Here is a 14,691-nt window from a genome sequence, read left to right as displayed (position 1 = left end):
TCTATCTGGACTCTTTGCTCATAGATTCTGAGGGTGGAAGGGACCACTGTGATCATCTATTCTGACCTCCTATATAACACAGGCCATAGAACTTCCACCAAACTAATCCTATTGCATGTCTTTTAGAAGAACATCCCATCTTGATTTTGAAATTGCTAGTGATGGAGAATCCACCACACCCCTTGATAAGTTGTTCCAATAGTTAATTGCCCTTACTGTTAAAAATGTACACCTTATTTCCAGTCTGAATTTGGCTAGCCTCAACTTCCATCCATTGGATTTGTTATACCTTTGTCTCCTAGATTGAAGATCCCATTATCAAATATTTGTTCCCCATGTAGGTACATATATACTGTAATCAAGTCACCCCTTAACCTTCTCTTTGTTAAGATAAATAGATCCCACTAAATAACTTGATCCAGTTATTTCATGTGAAAGTTGAAGAATGTACCTTCTGTGTAGCATCCTGGAGTATACTTGGTTTAAAAAACAAAAAAAAAAGTGATTAAAGCCTAGGTTACTCTTTTAATTAACAATACTGACATTACTGTACTTGGTACTTCCAAAGCTACTTTCATCTGAAGTTATCAGTGTACTTTACAGACATTTTTCACCTGTCCTAAAAGGCGTATTTATTAGCTATATTTTATAGATTGAAAAACTTGGGCACAAAGAATTGTAATTTCAGGTGCCTTCGTTTTTGGGTGCCCAACTTCTGAGACATCTAAGGCTGTTTCTCACAGGTGCTGAGCACCCACATCTCCCAGTAACTTCAGTAAGTTGTGGTGCTCAATGCTTGTGAAAGTAAGACTCTTGTTGGGCACCTAAAATTAGTGGACACTTCTGAAAAGATGGATTTAAGTTGATTGGCCAAGGTCAATAAATTAATTGGGGTGTGTTTTCACTAGGAGAAAAAAAGCATATTCTTAGCTCAACTTAGCTAACTTGAGATCTTACTGAAAAGGCAGTTTGTAGTCTTCACACTACTTAGTAGGTCAAATAAAAGACTAGGCTCCCCTGTAGTCTTTAACTTGACCAGCTATCTCACATGAAAACAACAAGCTGCTTTGTCTTCAGTAGGATTTTACCTCAAGTTAGTTAACATGGCTACAGAATACACCTTTCTTCTCTAGCAAAGACAAATCTTTAGTGACAGATCTGGATTTAGAACCCAGGAATCCTGAGTCTGAGCCACTGCTCTAGCCAATAGACAGCAGTGTCTTCTTTTTATTTAGATTGTTTGCTTTTTGGGGCAGGAATACTCTGTGTATGTACAGTACCTAGCACAGTGGAGCCCTAAACCATGACTTGGGCCTCTTGGTGCTACTGTAATAAAAGTAGCAAAGATAAAATGTGTTCTGGTTGCAACAACACCCTGTTTTAAAACAGGTGTGATGTGCAAGTTTTAAGATCTGGTCTGTGAGTTGGTCTCCTAGGCACAATGGTAATTCGAATACTACATGATGATGATAGAAGAAGGAAAACAATCAGTGAGTGTTTACTAAATACTCCACTATGCTGACTACTTCTGTTGTGTTGTCTGGTTTGCTAACAGTTTTGTGACATGACCCATTAAAGAGATTCTATTTTGAAAACACAGTGGTGAAGCTTGTTGGTCCTAGGGTATGAAAGGATGCTAGTTTGTTTAAGCATCTTGGCTGTGGGAAACAGATGCACAGTGTGTGTATGTCTAATAAAAATCTCCATTGGGCATGGAGGCTGTAATGTCTGCTTATCCATCAGCAGCAGAAAATTTCATTGTAAATCCATTTTCCTAGAGAAGAAGTAAAAAAAAAAAAGTACAGTTTGAAAAGCAGAAAATGAGACATCTGAACCTATGACTTCTAATTACTGGTTATATATAAATATTGCTTTTCAAAAATGTTTAACATTGTAACTGTAAGAGGTAATTATAAGACTTAAAAGCTGTTTCCAAAAATGCTCTCCACTATCTCATCCTGTTGCTGCAGATGACTAAAGATGCTAATTGGGTCTCTTGGTACAGTATAATATTCATTTGATGGCAGAGTTCATTTCACTGAGCTATCTTGCTTTCTGCAAATTTCCTTGGGTCATTTTGGGGTTTTAATGATTTACTAAGGCCTTATTTGTAAATGTCAGTCATGTGGGTTTTTATTGAGGAGTTAAAATGGAATAGATACCTCCCTAGGTAGTGATGTGTTTGCCTCCTTTCGTATTTATATATTATGTGCACACAGTTTATGCTGCCGAACAGCAGTTAGAATGGTTTCCTTTTGACAAGTGGAAACAGCTTGGTTTCTCCTTCAACAGAGGTTAAACTATCTTTCTATGTTTGTGAAGGTGCTTTGATTTTTATATGATGGAGGACAATGCTCACAGTATGAGATGATTTAAAATAACTCCAGGCAGTGGTGCTTCCACTGCGATGCTTGTGCCTGCAATGTGTACCCTAAAGGCTTCACTGTGAGTGGAATAAGAGATGGTGCTACCCAGGGATGTAACACCCAGTAGATGTTACCATTTTTTTAAAAAGGGAGGAAGCATGATCTTTAGTTAAGGCACAGGACTAGGAGGCAATAGATCTGGGTTTAATATCAGTACTGCCACCAAATTCCTTGTGACGCCTTGGGCAAGTCACTTAGCCTGTCATTGCTTCAGTTTCTCCATCAGTGCAAATGGGAAAATTACTCTTCTGTCGCAGAGAACACCTAGGCATAATCCACTAATATGATGATTATTATCAACACAGTTTGTTTTAACTCTCTTTCAATTTTTGTAGGCTAAGCTTCCAGATTTGCAGCCATTTCCTTCTCTGGATGGTGACACTGTGACACAACATGAAGAACTTGTATGGATGCCGGGGGTTAACGATTGTGACCTGCTCATGTACCTCAGAGCGGCAAGGTAAATGAAGCCAGGGTACCCCAGCTTCCCCAGAGCACTCAAACTGAAATGTGGGACATGGCATAAGAATGTTAGGCTACGGTCGCCCATCAGGCTTGTCCAGAGTAGAAGTGATATCGCTTTGGAACTCTAAGAAGTTGATTTTTTAAGTTGGGAGTCAGTGTTAAGACATGATGGTGTCAGGCTTCTTGGGTCACAAAGGAATGTCTGACTGAACTGACCCTTTTGGATTTAAAACACTGCACTGATACATATAACTAATATTGATGTAATATCTAAAGTGTACAGCTCAATGAGGGAAGTAAAAGCTGTGAATAAAATAGCCTTTACAGTATAAAATTCCTTCCTGTAGTAAATATTCCTTTGTCAACTTTAGGTATTATAGATAAGGTTAATCCTAACACAAAACTATGCCTAGGGAGTCAGATCAAAAAATTATTATCTTTATGTGTAAAAATAAGGCTCCCAGAATAGTGGGTAAGGCATTAACTCAGGATGTCTGGATAAATAATCATTTTTAGTTTGTAATAAACTAATGACCTGGTACCCTACAGTTAGTTCCAGGACAGCTTGCTGACTTAATTAAACTAAAATTGTGATGACAGGTAAGCTGTCAGGGGCAGTAAAGTGTCCTCATATGAGGTGGTATTCCTAGCACAATGCTGATTGGGCCTCTGAGTGCTACAGTAATGAAGAATTAAATTATGATAATATCTTTGAATCTTTGAATAATACCTTGATGATTATGCAGTTCTGAAAATAGCCCAATACTGAAGACACGCAGGTGGGCAAAACAGTTGACTAATCCTAGTGGTGAATGTGGCAGATCTCCTTCATCTCTTCTAGCTTGCAGTGTCACAGAGCCCTGAAAATGGTGATTTACAATGTAAGTAGTATCTGTGTATTGCATAACATGTGCAATTAGAGGATGAAGTGTTTCATTTTTGTTTTTTAACTATAAAGGAGCATGGCAGCTTTTGCAGGGATGTGTGATGGAGGATCTACAGAAGATGGCTGTGTTGCAGCCTCTCGCGATGACACTACGCTCAATGCACTCAACACAGTAAGTATCCAGAAGTGTTGACTCTGGAAAAGAGTTCCCTGGTTTTGTTTCATTTTAAAGGGCCATCTAATGTTTGCAGCACATGGATAACAGATTTATTAACCCTTAACTAGAGCATGTCTGGAGTCACAGCATGATCCCACCAGTAGCCTGGAACATGTTAACTTTATGCTACTGAACACCTACCTCATAGTTACCTTCTTAATCATACTGGGCTACAAATTTTCAATTGAATCTTTTAGAGAGAAATTATTATTCTGTATTAAAATCTGTTCATATGGGCCACAACAGATTTAATTGTTGTTTTCCGAAGTTACTGTAAAACATAGGGTAAGCCTGATGTGACCATTGGTCCTTTCAAACATCTTTTTGGCTCCTATCAGTAACAAATTACCTGGTCTTTCTTAAAGAAAGAGAAATTGATAATGCACTCAGTTCCTATTGTCCAGTTCTTTATATGTGAGGAAGGATCTCCTTCTGACCACTCCACAATAATCACTTGGAAGCATGTGATTTGATTATCTGTCTCATTAACTTACCTTTCATGGCTACAAATGTTGTTAGTGGCCTCCCCAAAAAATACAGCTCTTCTTAAAATCCAGTTACTGTAATTGATTCCATGTTTTTGGTACTGAACAGCACCAGCTGACTCTACGTGATATAAGTATTGCATTTTATTAATAACAAATTTACATGTAATTTCCTGGAGTGTTCCCTTGTTCATGTTTTAAGGAACAGGCTGAAAAAATGGTCTCACATGCCTTCCATATTTTTCAGTAACTCAGAAAAATCTCATCTAGTTTTTCTTCCAAGGCTAAGTAGTCCTAGTTTTTGGATTCTCACCACACTACTGACTATCTTAGTTGACCTTTTATTGGATATTTCCGCCTCCACCATTTCCTCTTTAAATTGCAGTTTTTCTACTCTGAAAAATAACCATGTAAAAATGGCACCATCTTACTCATGGAGTCTGCTCCCTATGTGTATTCAAAGTTGACTCTGCTGACTTTAGTGACAGATGAAGTTTTTATTCTTTTTTTAATACCTGTTCACTCTGCCAAGCAAATCTAGTTGAGAATGAGCAGCTGCATTGTTTCATTTTGTGCATCATCTCCAAGTTTATTTGCTAAATTCCAATCACTCACACCTAGGAAAGCTCACTGAAGGTAAAGGGACTTGTGCATGTGTAAGTGAGATCCTAATTTGGCCTGCAGAACCTTTAATACTGGTGATCACATGTGAGATGAAAAAAACTCCAGCTGGACTTTTAAGGTATGTCTAAACTGCAGTTAAACACCTGCCGCTGTCCTGTGCCAGCTGATTTGGGCCTGCAGGGCTTGGGCTAAGGGGCTCTTTAATTGTGGTGTAGACGTTTGGGCTCTAGAACTGGAGCCCGGTCTCCAGCCTGAGCCCAAATGTCAATCAACACTGCAGTTAAACAGCCCTGTGAGCTGAAGTCAGCTGACACGGGCCAGCCATGGGTTTTTAATTGCAGTGTAGACAGACCCTTAAATCCCGGGTTAAATTTGCAGAGCTTCCCGCTTGAAACAATGTCAGCTGAGTACGTTATATGGAATTGTTGAGAGACTATAAACTGGATTCCCACAATGCAGTTTTTACAGAGCCACTCTTCAGAATGGAACTACGCTTTAAGAGGAAGCTTACCAAGACCAGACAGTTCTCCTGACGAGGCTGTGTCATTAGATTTTCTGTTTCTTCCATCTTTTTTAATTCCCTTGGTCACTTTGTTTTTTTAAACTTCTTTGCTGTAGGCTGAACCAGCATCTCCATTTAGCAATCCACAATTATTTGTGTGTCACTGTCCTCAGAACAATCTTATGGGGTCAGAGTTGAGGAGCGTACCTGAGAATCTGAGACAACTGTTCAAGTTAATCTGCTTTCGTTAACCAAAAATAAACTATTTATTGATACCAGCAAAATTCACCAACTTCTATTCTATTTCTGCAGATCATTTAATAGCAAATAATACAATGCTAACCCCGGGTACTATCCTGTTAACTTTTATCCTCTGAGAGGCAGACATTTGCTGTGGCTGTCTCTAATTGCTTGAGCAGTTTTCTTTGTAACTATTTATTTAGGCAGTTAACAAGTTTACAATCAATGGCATGTAGATATCAGAAACAGAGCAATAATTATTACAACACTGAGTTTATTTTTTTGTTTAGAGAAAACTATGCAGTAATATAATAAAATCTCCCTTTAACAGTGTTACAGTAGTGGTATTGTTTATATTACTTGTAATGCCTAGCTGCCTAGCCATTATGGTAGGGCAGGGGTACCCAAGCTATGGCTCATGGGCTGCACACGGCCCATCAGAGTATTTCATAAGGCCCACAGCCTGCTTTCAACACAATATACTAATGGCCAGTTCATTAGTGTTTTGTCATCATGTTTATATCATTTTAGTTTCACAAGGAAGTGTGTAGAATCTGTTTGGCCCACACAGTCTGTGGCCCTCCTGTGTAATAAGGCTGGGCACCACTGCTAGGCAGTGTATAGGGTGAGCCTGTTTACACTATCCAGGATGTGTTTTCTGGCGATTTTATTAAATTTAGTGAAACTACTGACCCTACTCATATCTGTCAAACCAAGCATGCTTAGCAAATGCGATCGATCAATTTTTAACCCATAGCAAGGCATGTCTGTGCTTGTAGCTATTACAGAACTATTTTGCTTAATATTGTCTTATAATGGAAACTTACCAAAAATTTCCAAAAGTTTTAAAGCTGTGTGGAACTTATGTGAACTTTCAGAAGGTTGAATCTAATGGTTAGAGAGAGAGTTTTTCTTTTTTTAATGTAGAAATGGCCTTACGGATGGTACATTAGCTTACTAAGCAGCATTTAAATACTGTATTTTAGTTCTTGGCTTTTTTGCACTTCATTCAGTTTGTACAGTGAAACAGAGGAATCATTTTTGTTGTCTGGTTTTCATGCAATGTACCACAATGCTTCAGTGACTGCATTTAAAACATTCCCCTGCAGTATTTGCAACACCGAATTAAAAACTATTGTACTTCTATTATGTTTTTGTCAGAGGCTTTAAAAACAAACAAAAAATACATAAAATAAAATAAACCCCAAACTTGAATTTTAGGTCTAAACTACCCAACTGCTTCCCTTTAAGAAGAGCTCTCTGTGGCTCAAAATCTTCTCTCTCTCTCATCAACAGAATTTGGTCCAATAAAAGATATTACCTCACCCACCTTGTCTATCTTTAAGAAGCCATGCTTATTTGACCTTACCACGTCTACTTATTCAAGTACTACTTAATTAGCCTCTAAGTTCATTTTAGAATTCAGATGAAGCTCGCTGGGCTCCTTTCTTTAAATGATAGTCAACATATTCATGATTTTCCAATATTCAAGAACAGTTGCCATTTTAAGGCTATATTTCACATCATCATCGGGTTCTCAGCTATTTTACACTTTATTTCCTTCCTTTCCTTTGGGATGGATGTCATCTGGTTCTGGTGGCTTACTGCTCTGGAGCATAATAAGTTGCTCCATAACTTCCTGTTTAGAAGACTTGAATCTCTGTTAAGGCCAAAAATCACCAAAAAGCTCTAGGAATTGGATTTTTCCTTCTTGTTATCTATAGTAAAAGACTAATACAGAAAATTCACTTAACTTCTCCACTACTTGTCTATCCTCTTTCATTATACCTTCTGGAGGGCCTATGGTTGTGCTTGCAAATTTCTTGCATTTCAGACTTAAGAGTTCGTCTAATATATTTGGTTATCTGTTCCTCTTCTCTTTTCCCTTTGTATATTTAATATGCATTTTATCGAGCATAGACTTTTTTTCCAGTCAGTTGATGTTGATAGTGTAGGATTTCCACTTAAGTCATTTAATAAACCTTATAAACTTCTAATTTACCCCGTAATCAAACTAGCTGTATTCCTCCTTTTTTGCACTTTATATTTTTAATTGCTTAGGGGTCTATAAACCATGTATGCCTTTAATATGGTGTCTTACATATCCCCAAGCTAGATCTTTACACCTTAAATCTTTCTTACTTTACTGTTCTGACAGCTGTTAACCGTTCCTCATAGTTTTAATGTCTAGTCTGTTCAAATTCATCACTACGGAGCTGCTCTCTCTTATGACATCAGACCTTATTACGCAGTGGTCACAACTGCCCAATGAACTTCTTACATTCACCTTCTGTGTTCAGCTATTACATAAGATCTTCTGCTTCTTGTAAACATGTTGGTAGAGGTGCTCTCGTCCTCTCTACCATCTTCTCAACCGTGCAGTGACACTCCATAGTTCCAGTTAAGTAACTTGGCCTGCATGTGGACTGGGTAGAACTTCCAAAAGGATTATGTAGAGGGTTTGATCTTTATGCCTTCTGAAAGGCTACTGGATTTCTGTCATGTTCACTGGTTTATTCACCTTTGAATCCAGGTACTCGAGGTATATTTTTGGCGAGCACTCTGTATAAATGCTGTGTGCATAGTGTTTTAGAAGTTCCTGAAGATACCTTCATCTAGTTCATATTTCATTTTTGTTTCACTAGATAAAAATACCTTTTTGTGAGTGGCAGTTTCCCACTATTAATTGGGGAATCTTTCTGAAAGTATATTGAATCCCATTAAAAGTAGACTAAGTATCCAAGACCTGTCTAGAAGGCTGATTTGAGTTACAGAAGGCTCCACTTAACCTAGGTGTCTGTTACCCTTACAAAGGCTGTAAGAATTTATCCACCCATCAAAGTCATTGAGGTTTCAGTGGGTGCATGACTGAGCCCTAAGTTTTCATCTGGCTAGTGCTGTTTCCTGAGCTGCAGATAATTTTGTTTCCTTGATATGATGCCCTCTTCCCTCCTCCTCCGGTGTCCATCCATGTATAACAGGCATTGGGTTTGCCCAGTAAACTAGTTGTGAGCAACTGATGCTGTACTAAATTGTTTTTTGTTTAGAAATTACGCTATGTAGTCTAGAAGATTAATGGAAAAAATTGATATGCTGTATGATTTCTTATTATGGAAATCCAATAAACTTCAGAGCAGCTCTTCATATAAATCAGCCTTGACAAGCCCCTTTGCTAGTGTTTTATTTATGTAATAACAGGGTGCTGTAACCCACAGTATGATTTATTGTTAATTATACCAGATAGAAATGAAGATCAGGGATGATGCCATGCAGCATATATTTTCTAGTATAACAACTCCTTCCAGTGATTATTTACTTAATAGCATGGGTAAATTTCAACTTCCATTCCCTGATTTTGATGTCAGGTTTTCATGCTATATTTATAATGAGCCTCCCAGCAAATCAAGAGCAGCAGAAGTTTTCATTTGGAGATCATTGACCCACCTAATGCATTTTGGCTGTCACTTTGAATTTTTTTTTTAAAAAAAAGCCTCCTTCAGAGATTCATCAACCGTGCTTCCTTTTTAAATGGTGGGAAATCCCTTGCTGCTGCTGTTGAATGAGTAGCAGGAGAGAGGGTTCTACTGTCTGACTTTTTAAAACCAGTTTAAAAAAAAACACTTGTTAACATGAAGGTTTTGATTACTATATTAGATATTTTAGAATGATAGTCATGTAAGGGAGAGCATTGATGTTCAGCAGAGGAAGCTCTGGTTCTCAGATCTTGCATCTAACCACAACATCTTACCTGTCTGTCTGTGAAATGGGAGACAATGGAGTAATCTTAATAGCATAGCAACCCCACTCTATTTATCTTGTGAACTGGAGAAACACAGGCTATAGGACAACAATTTCTGTACTAAATGAAAAATGAAATTGGAATGCTTAATTTTATTATAGGCATGGTTGCCGACCTCTCTTTTGGGTCAGTGTGGGTAACATGAGACATTTGAAGAGCCAGGATAATAAACATTAATTATTTATATTAAAATTCGTATAGCCCTTTGGTCCAGAGCTTTACCCAAGACTAGTAAGCATCTCCATTTTCCAAAAATGTCTTTTTATGTAATAGAGCTGGGACTTGAAGTTAGGAGTGTTTGGATTCCGGTACTTTTTCTTATCCTCTCCAAAGTAACGGCAAAATTTGTAGCTACCCACTTAAAAAAAAAAAAAGTCTCCTGCAATGAGTCTTTCCAACTCAAGTCAGTTTAATTTAAAACTACTTTAGCACTCTAGTTTTTTGCAATTATTAATAAACTTACAGATGAGTAGCCCCCTCCAGTAGCACATTAGATGTGGAAGAGGCTTTTCACTGCAGTGTGAAAGGCTAAGAAAAAAGGCTTGCAGATGAATTAGTGATATTACATTAATATATAGAAGGCCAAACCATTTCACTCGCTGTCCTAAGTGCTTGTGAAGTGTTAGGGATAGCTAAATAGCTGCTGCTACCTTCCATACCAGATGGAACTGCATTTTGGATGGGTAACTTGATCCACCTGTGTAGGGTCAGCTTGGCCCAAGGGACAAAAGTTGCAGTTTTCAAATGAAAAGAAGATGGGCAGCCCTGCAGACCAATCTAATCCTGTTTCAAGCTTTTAGTGTGGGGTAAACAATGAAACTAGCCATGTATCCTCTCACCCCATTGTACACCCATACGAGCATCAGATGCAACATGTTAATTTTGCCAAATCTTTCTTAAAAGAGGGCAATTGTATACCTGACCAGCCCCTTCTGTTGAGACTGGAAAAATATTTGAAAGTGTGTTTATAGCACTCAGGGTGGATCAGCACCCCTTACCGCTTTTCAGTCTTCCTGCTGAAAAAGCACTGAAGAAACATGCCAAGAAGCACAAATCTGGGCTATCAGACTACTGTTTGTTGTGTCAGGCCGCTCAGTGTGTTTTTCACATGCCCTTTAAAAATATGTTCTGGGGGAAAGTATTAAAATTCTTCTCCAAGAGTGTCAAAGGGAGAATTGACATTGAATTTGCTTTTATTAGCTCACAAATCAGCAAGCATAAAAGAACAGATTAACAAGAACACCAGAAAACATACAGACATCTTCTTAATTAGAGCCAAGATTTAAAATTATCCCTCTGCATCGGGAGGCCTCAACCTCATGTAGAACGCTGGATTCTTTCCATCCTTATGACTTACAAATCTGAAAGAGTATTTGCCTCCAAACATAATAGGAGGATGAGCCCTTTTCTTAATATCTGGAGCCCTATAAATCATTTCCTTAATTAAGATTCATAAGCAATAAGTGCATGTTGTACAGCCATGTCTACATATTGCATGTCCATGTAATTTACTTCAGTTTAATTTATACTAATGCATTAGATGTCCTTTCTCATCTTTTCTTTCTGTGTGTTTTGTTTAAAATGCAATACATTTTTAAATCGTAAAGAGAGATGTGTGTCATGTGAGTGGTTATTCAGATCGGTTGGGGTAAGCAATTTTAAAAAAACCTTTTTTTTTTAATTGTACTGGTGAAGAAGTGACACCTTCAAACCAGCAAGCAATAATCCTTCAGCTGCAGTGTATGCATTTTTGAGATGCAGAGCAAAAGTCAACTGTGCGTTTCTGTCAAGTTGCTTGTTCCTGAACTGTGGTCAACAGAGCATTTGCTGATGGTCTGTTGAGATCCGGTTGGTCATGTAGTGCAAGCTCCTCATACTGAGGCTGTGCACTGGATTCCTCAGCACTTTTGCTGGGTTGTAAGTGCTTTGTCTTTTGTAATGCAGGAAAGCAGAACCAAGTAATCTATTATTTTGTGCTACATGCCTTCGTCTCGAGTCCCTTTTGAGTACTACCCCAACTTTTGCCTGTATATTAAACCACTTGTGGCATGCATCCTAAAAGCTAGTCCCTGCACGTCACCATTTGCCTAATTAATGGTTGCTTGAGGAATAGTAAATCGTTTAAGTTCAGCTCACACTCTCCAAAGAAATGAGAGCCATTGTCCATGAGGTTGCCTGAGGCAAGAACATGGGAGTCAGAGTACCACAGTATCTCATGGTGCCTACAGTTGGCTTCCCATTAGGAAGCTGTGCATAGGTCCTTCTACAAGGTATATTTTTGCTGGAGGTTTGTAGCATTGTGCAAGAAAAAGTCTTTTCTGGCCAGAATTTGGGTACCTGAAAGCAGGAGAAATGGATTTTAAAATGTCTGTGAGGGATGAATTGCAAATGCGCCTGCTGAGCTTGCCAGCTCCACAGCACCGTCAAGGCAGGGAGCCTCTTAATGCTGCTGCATTGTTTTCAGGGGAAAAAACGGCTGAGCAAGAGGCTTAAAACGTGTGCACAGAAATGCCTCTCTGCTCTGTGGTAGGAAGCTGGTGGCCCAGATCTGCCAATCCATGGGAAAATCTCAATAAGGTGAATACTGAACATGAATATAATTTCTAGTGCTAGAAAGGCCTGCTGAGAGCAGTGTGTGTGTGTGTGTGTGTGTGTGTGTGTGTGTGTGTGTGTGTGTGTGTGTGTGTGTGTGTGTGTGTGTGTGTGTGTGTGTGTGTGTGTGTGTGTGTGTGTGTGTGTAGTTCTGAATAGATTTTCCCCATAGTGATGGCTGGTTAATTTTTAACTAGTTGAAAACTCCTTTCTGGGCTTCAGATTTATACAGAAAGGAAAGAAAATGCACTTTTCTCATCCTTCTCCCATTGAATCATTGTACAGAGTTTTTAATGGCACCTTTCTCAGAGATTCCAGGACAGGAAAGGGTTAAATTACCCATTTGCTCTTATTGTCTGTATTCTCTTTTAAGTAAGGCCCTGACAAAATTCAGTTTGAGGTTTCTGAGCTGTCCCAGTTCAGGACTTGTGTCAAGGGAGCAGTTGTTTTTGGAGGGCCAGAATGTTTGCAGTGGAGCAGTGTGTGTTTCCCAACCTGCTTTTTTCCTTCAGAAATGCTGCTTGCTGCCTTATGCAGGAATGTCCCTATGCACAACTCAGCCTACCTCAGGGAGAGGTAGGAATTTGCCCCTAAATTATACACTCAGATTTAATAAGGATTTGCAACATTGGGACGATAACAAATGTGGGTGGCAGCCAAATATACAAGATGGTAGATGGAAATTTAAAGTGACAGCCTGCACTTTGTCCTTAACAGTGACTCTCAGGGCTTTGGTCATTTTGACATGCATGTTGTTTTTGTTTGTGGAGGTTAAAAGCCAGCAGTTCCCTATTTATTCCTTATTGTAGTTGAAGAGCAGTGTACTTATACTTATTACATCTCCCTCCATGTACCAGTATACAAGATGAAATGATCACAAACTAATATGGGCTGGTTCCTTATATTAATAGGATTGTTCAGCATTTCTGTAACACAATATTAGATGGCAACATGTCATTGTGAGTGATAAATGTGACAGTGTAATATCAACTTAAGATTCAGTTAGAAGTGAGATGTCACCCAGACAAATTACTGCCTGTTTTAACTTGCCTTTAGACTAGATTTTCTTCTTCATTAACTACAGATAAGGTTGAAAGCCTAATAAAAACTATTTCAATATATGTTAGCATTTATTATTACTAGTTTTCCTTTCGGATGGTTCTTCATCAGTGGTTAGTCTCAGGGTTCAAACAAGGTAGCACACCACCCCAGGAGCTATCACTGTCTGGTCATGCTGTTACACTAACCCACTTCTGGTGTATAGGGCAGATTTGCCGCTTTGAATCTTCACTCATTCTTACCCTTTTTCTTAGAAAAACCTTTGTGTGCTTGATTTATTTGTAAGATAATTCTCTCAAATTCAGCTAAACTGTTGAACAAGTAATTTAAAAGGCATGTTTACAGTTGTAAAATTTGGCCCAACTTTAAATTACTTTATAAATATTTTTGTTATATCAAATATCTAGCTTTTTTTACAGCAAATGTGTAAAACTTTATTGCAAGAACCCTCTCCAGCACTATTCAGCTTGCCCATGACAACAGTTATTTGGTATATCAGACCAAAGAACTAAAAAACCCCCTGTGGTATCAGTTCCCCCTACTGGTTTGCCTTTAGCAATTAACTTATGTTTCTAGAGCTGTGCCTGTTCTTGATGAATGTATAGTTGCCCCAGTTGTAGTGCATGGGAAAGTGTATAAACAAGGCATCCATTTTGTCATCTATATCGCTAACATTTAGATCATGACGGTGAATGGAACTATGTAAAAACCTTAAATAGATTAGAATTGGGGACAGAAGTGGTCTGACTTCTTCCAAAGAGTGAGGAGAGGGAGATTATATTTTCAAACTGCGTCAAGTACCAGAAACCAGAGATTTAAGGAAATAGAACAAGTTCAGTTTTACTTTCAGCTCCTTGTGATGTCTCTGGTCACCTGTTGAACGTCTAGAGTTCTGTTGGCCTGTCAGGCAGCTCATAAGGCCCTTATAAATTAGGTCATACCAGTTAGAAAGACAGGCATGTTGGCAAAACAAGTGTCTCCATGTGCAGTCTTTCTACATTGTGAGGATTGAGTGCTGGATTGGTTTATAAGGTACTGTTGTCCTCAGGCACCAGAGGGAGTCCTAAGGAGTGGCGTTGGTATCTGCATTAGAGAAGGTAACTGTTCTCCAGGCCAGGCTTTCTGGTGTGTTTGCAGCAGGTGGGGGAACAGTTTGAATTTCAAGGAGGAAAAGAGAGCCCTGGAATTAAGAAACGTGGTATCCTTGGGCACAATCCTTAATTCAGTGCCAGACACAGTCAGTGACAACACACTTCAGCGGCTGTGAATAAAGCACTAAATAAAGCTGCAAATTTAAAATGCATGTTTCACTGTTTTACCATAAAGTATACTCACCATTGTGTGTATTCTGTGTGTTTGTGGCAGAGAAAAGTTCCATTTTACTGCAGCATATTGA

General features: G+C 38.6%; 1 protein-coding gene across 6 annotated transcripts in view; it reads left to right on the top strand.

The window, feature by feature from the left end:
• Positions 1-14,691, top strand: part of RERE (arginine-glutamic acid dipeptide repeats) — a 361,123-nt gene that overhangs the window by 227,919 nt on the left and 118,513 nt on the right. For all 6 annotated transcript variants that reach the window (XM_067567315.1, XM_067567314.1, XM_067567311.1 and 3 more), the window contains 2 exons: positions 2,762-2,886; positions 3,850-3,949. In XM_067567315.1, coding sequence (XP_067423416.1) covers positions 2,762-2,886; positions 3,850-3,949 — 225 coding nt within the window. The remainder of the gene's footprint in view (positions 1-2,761; positions 2,887-3,849; positions 3,950-14,691) is intronic.

Source organism: Emydura macquarii, unplaced genomic scaffold, assembly GCF_026122565.2.
Source record: "Emydura macquarii macquarii isolate MOO-44397 ecotype Brisbane River unplaced genomic scaffold, CSIRO-AGI_Emac_v2 contig_2768, whole genome shotgun sequence".
NCBI lineage: Eukaryota > Metazoa > Chordata > Testudines > Chelidae > Emydura > Emydura macquarii.
This window is presented reverse-complemented; position numbering and strand designations above follow the sequence as displayed.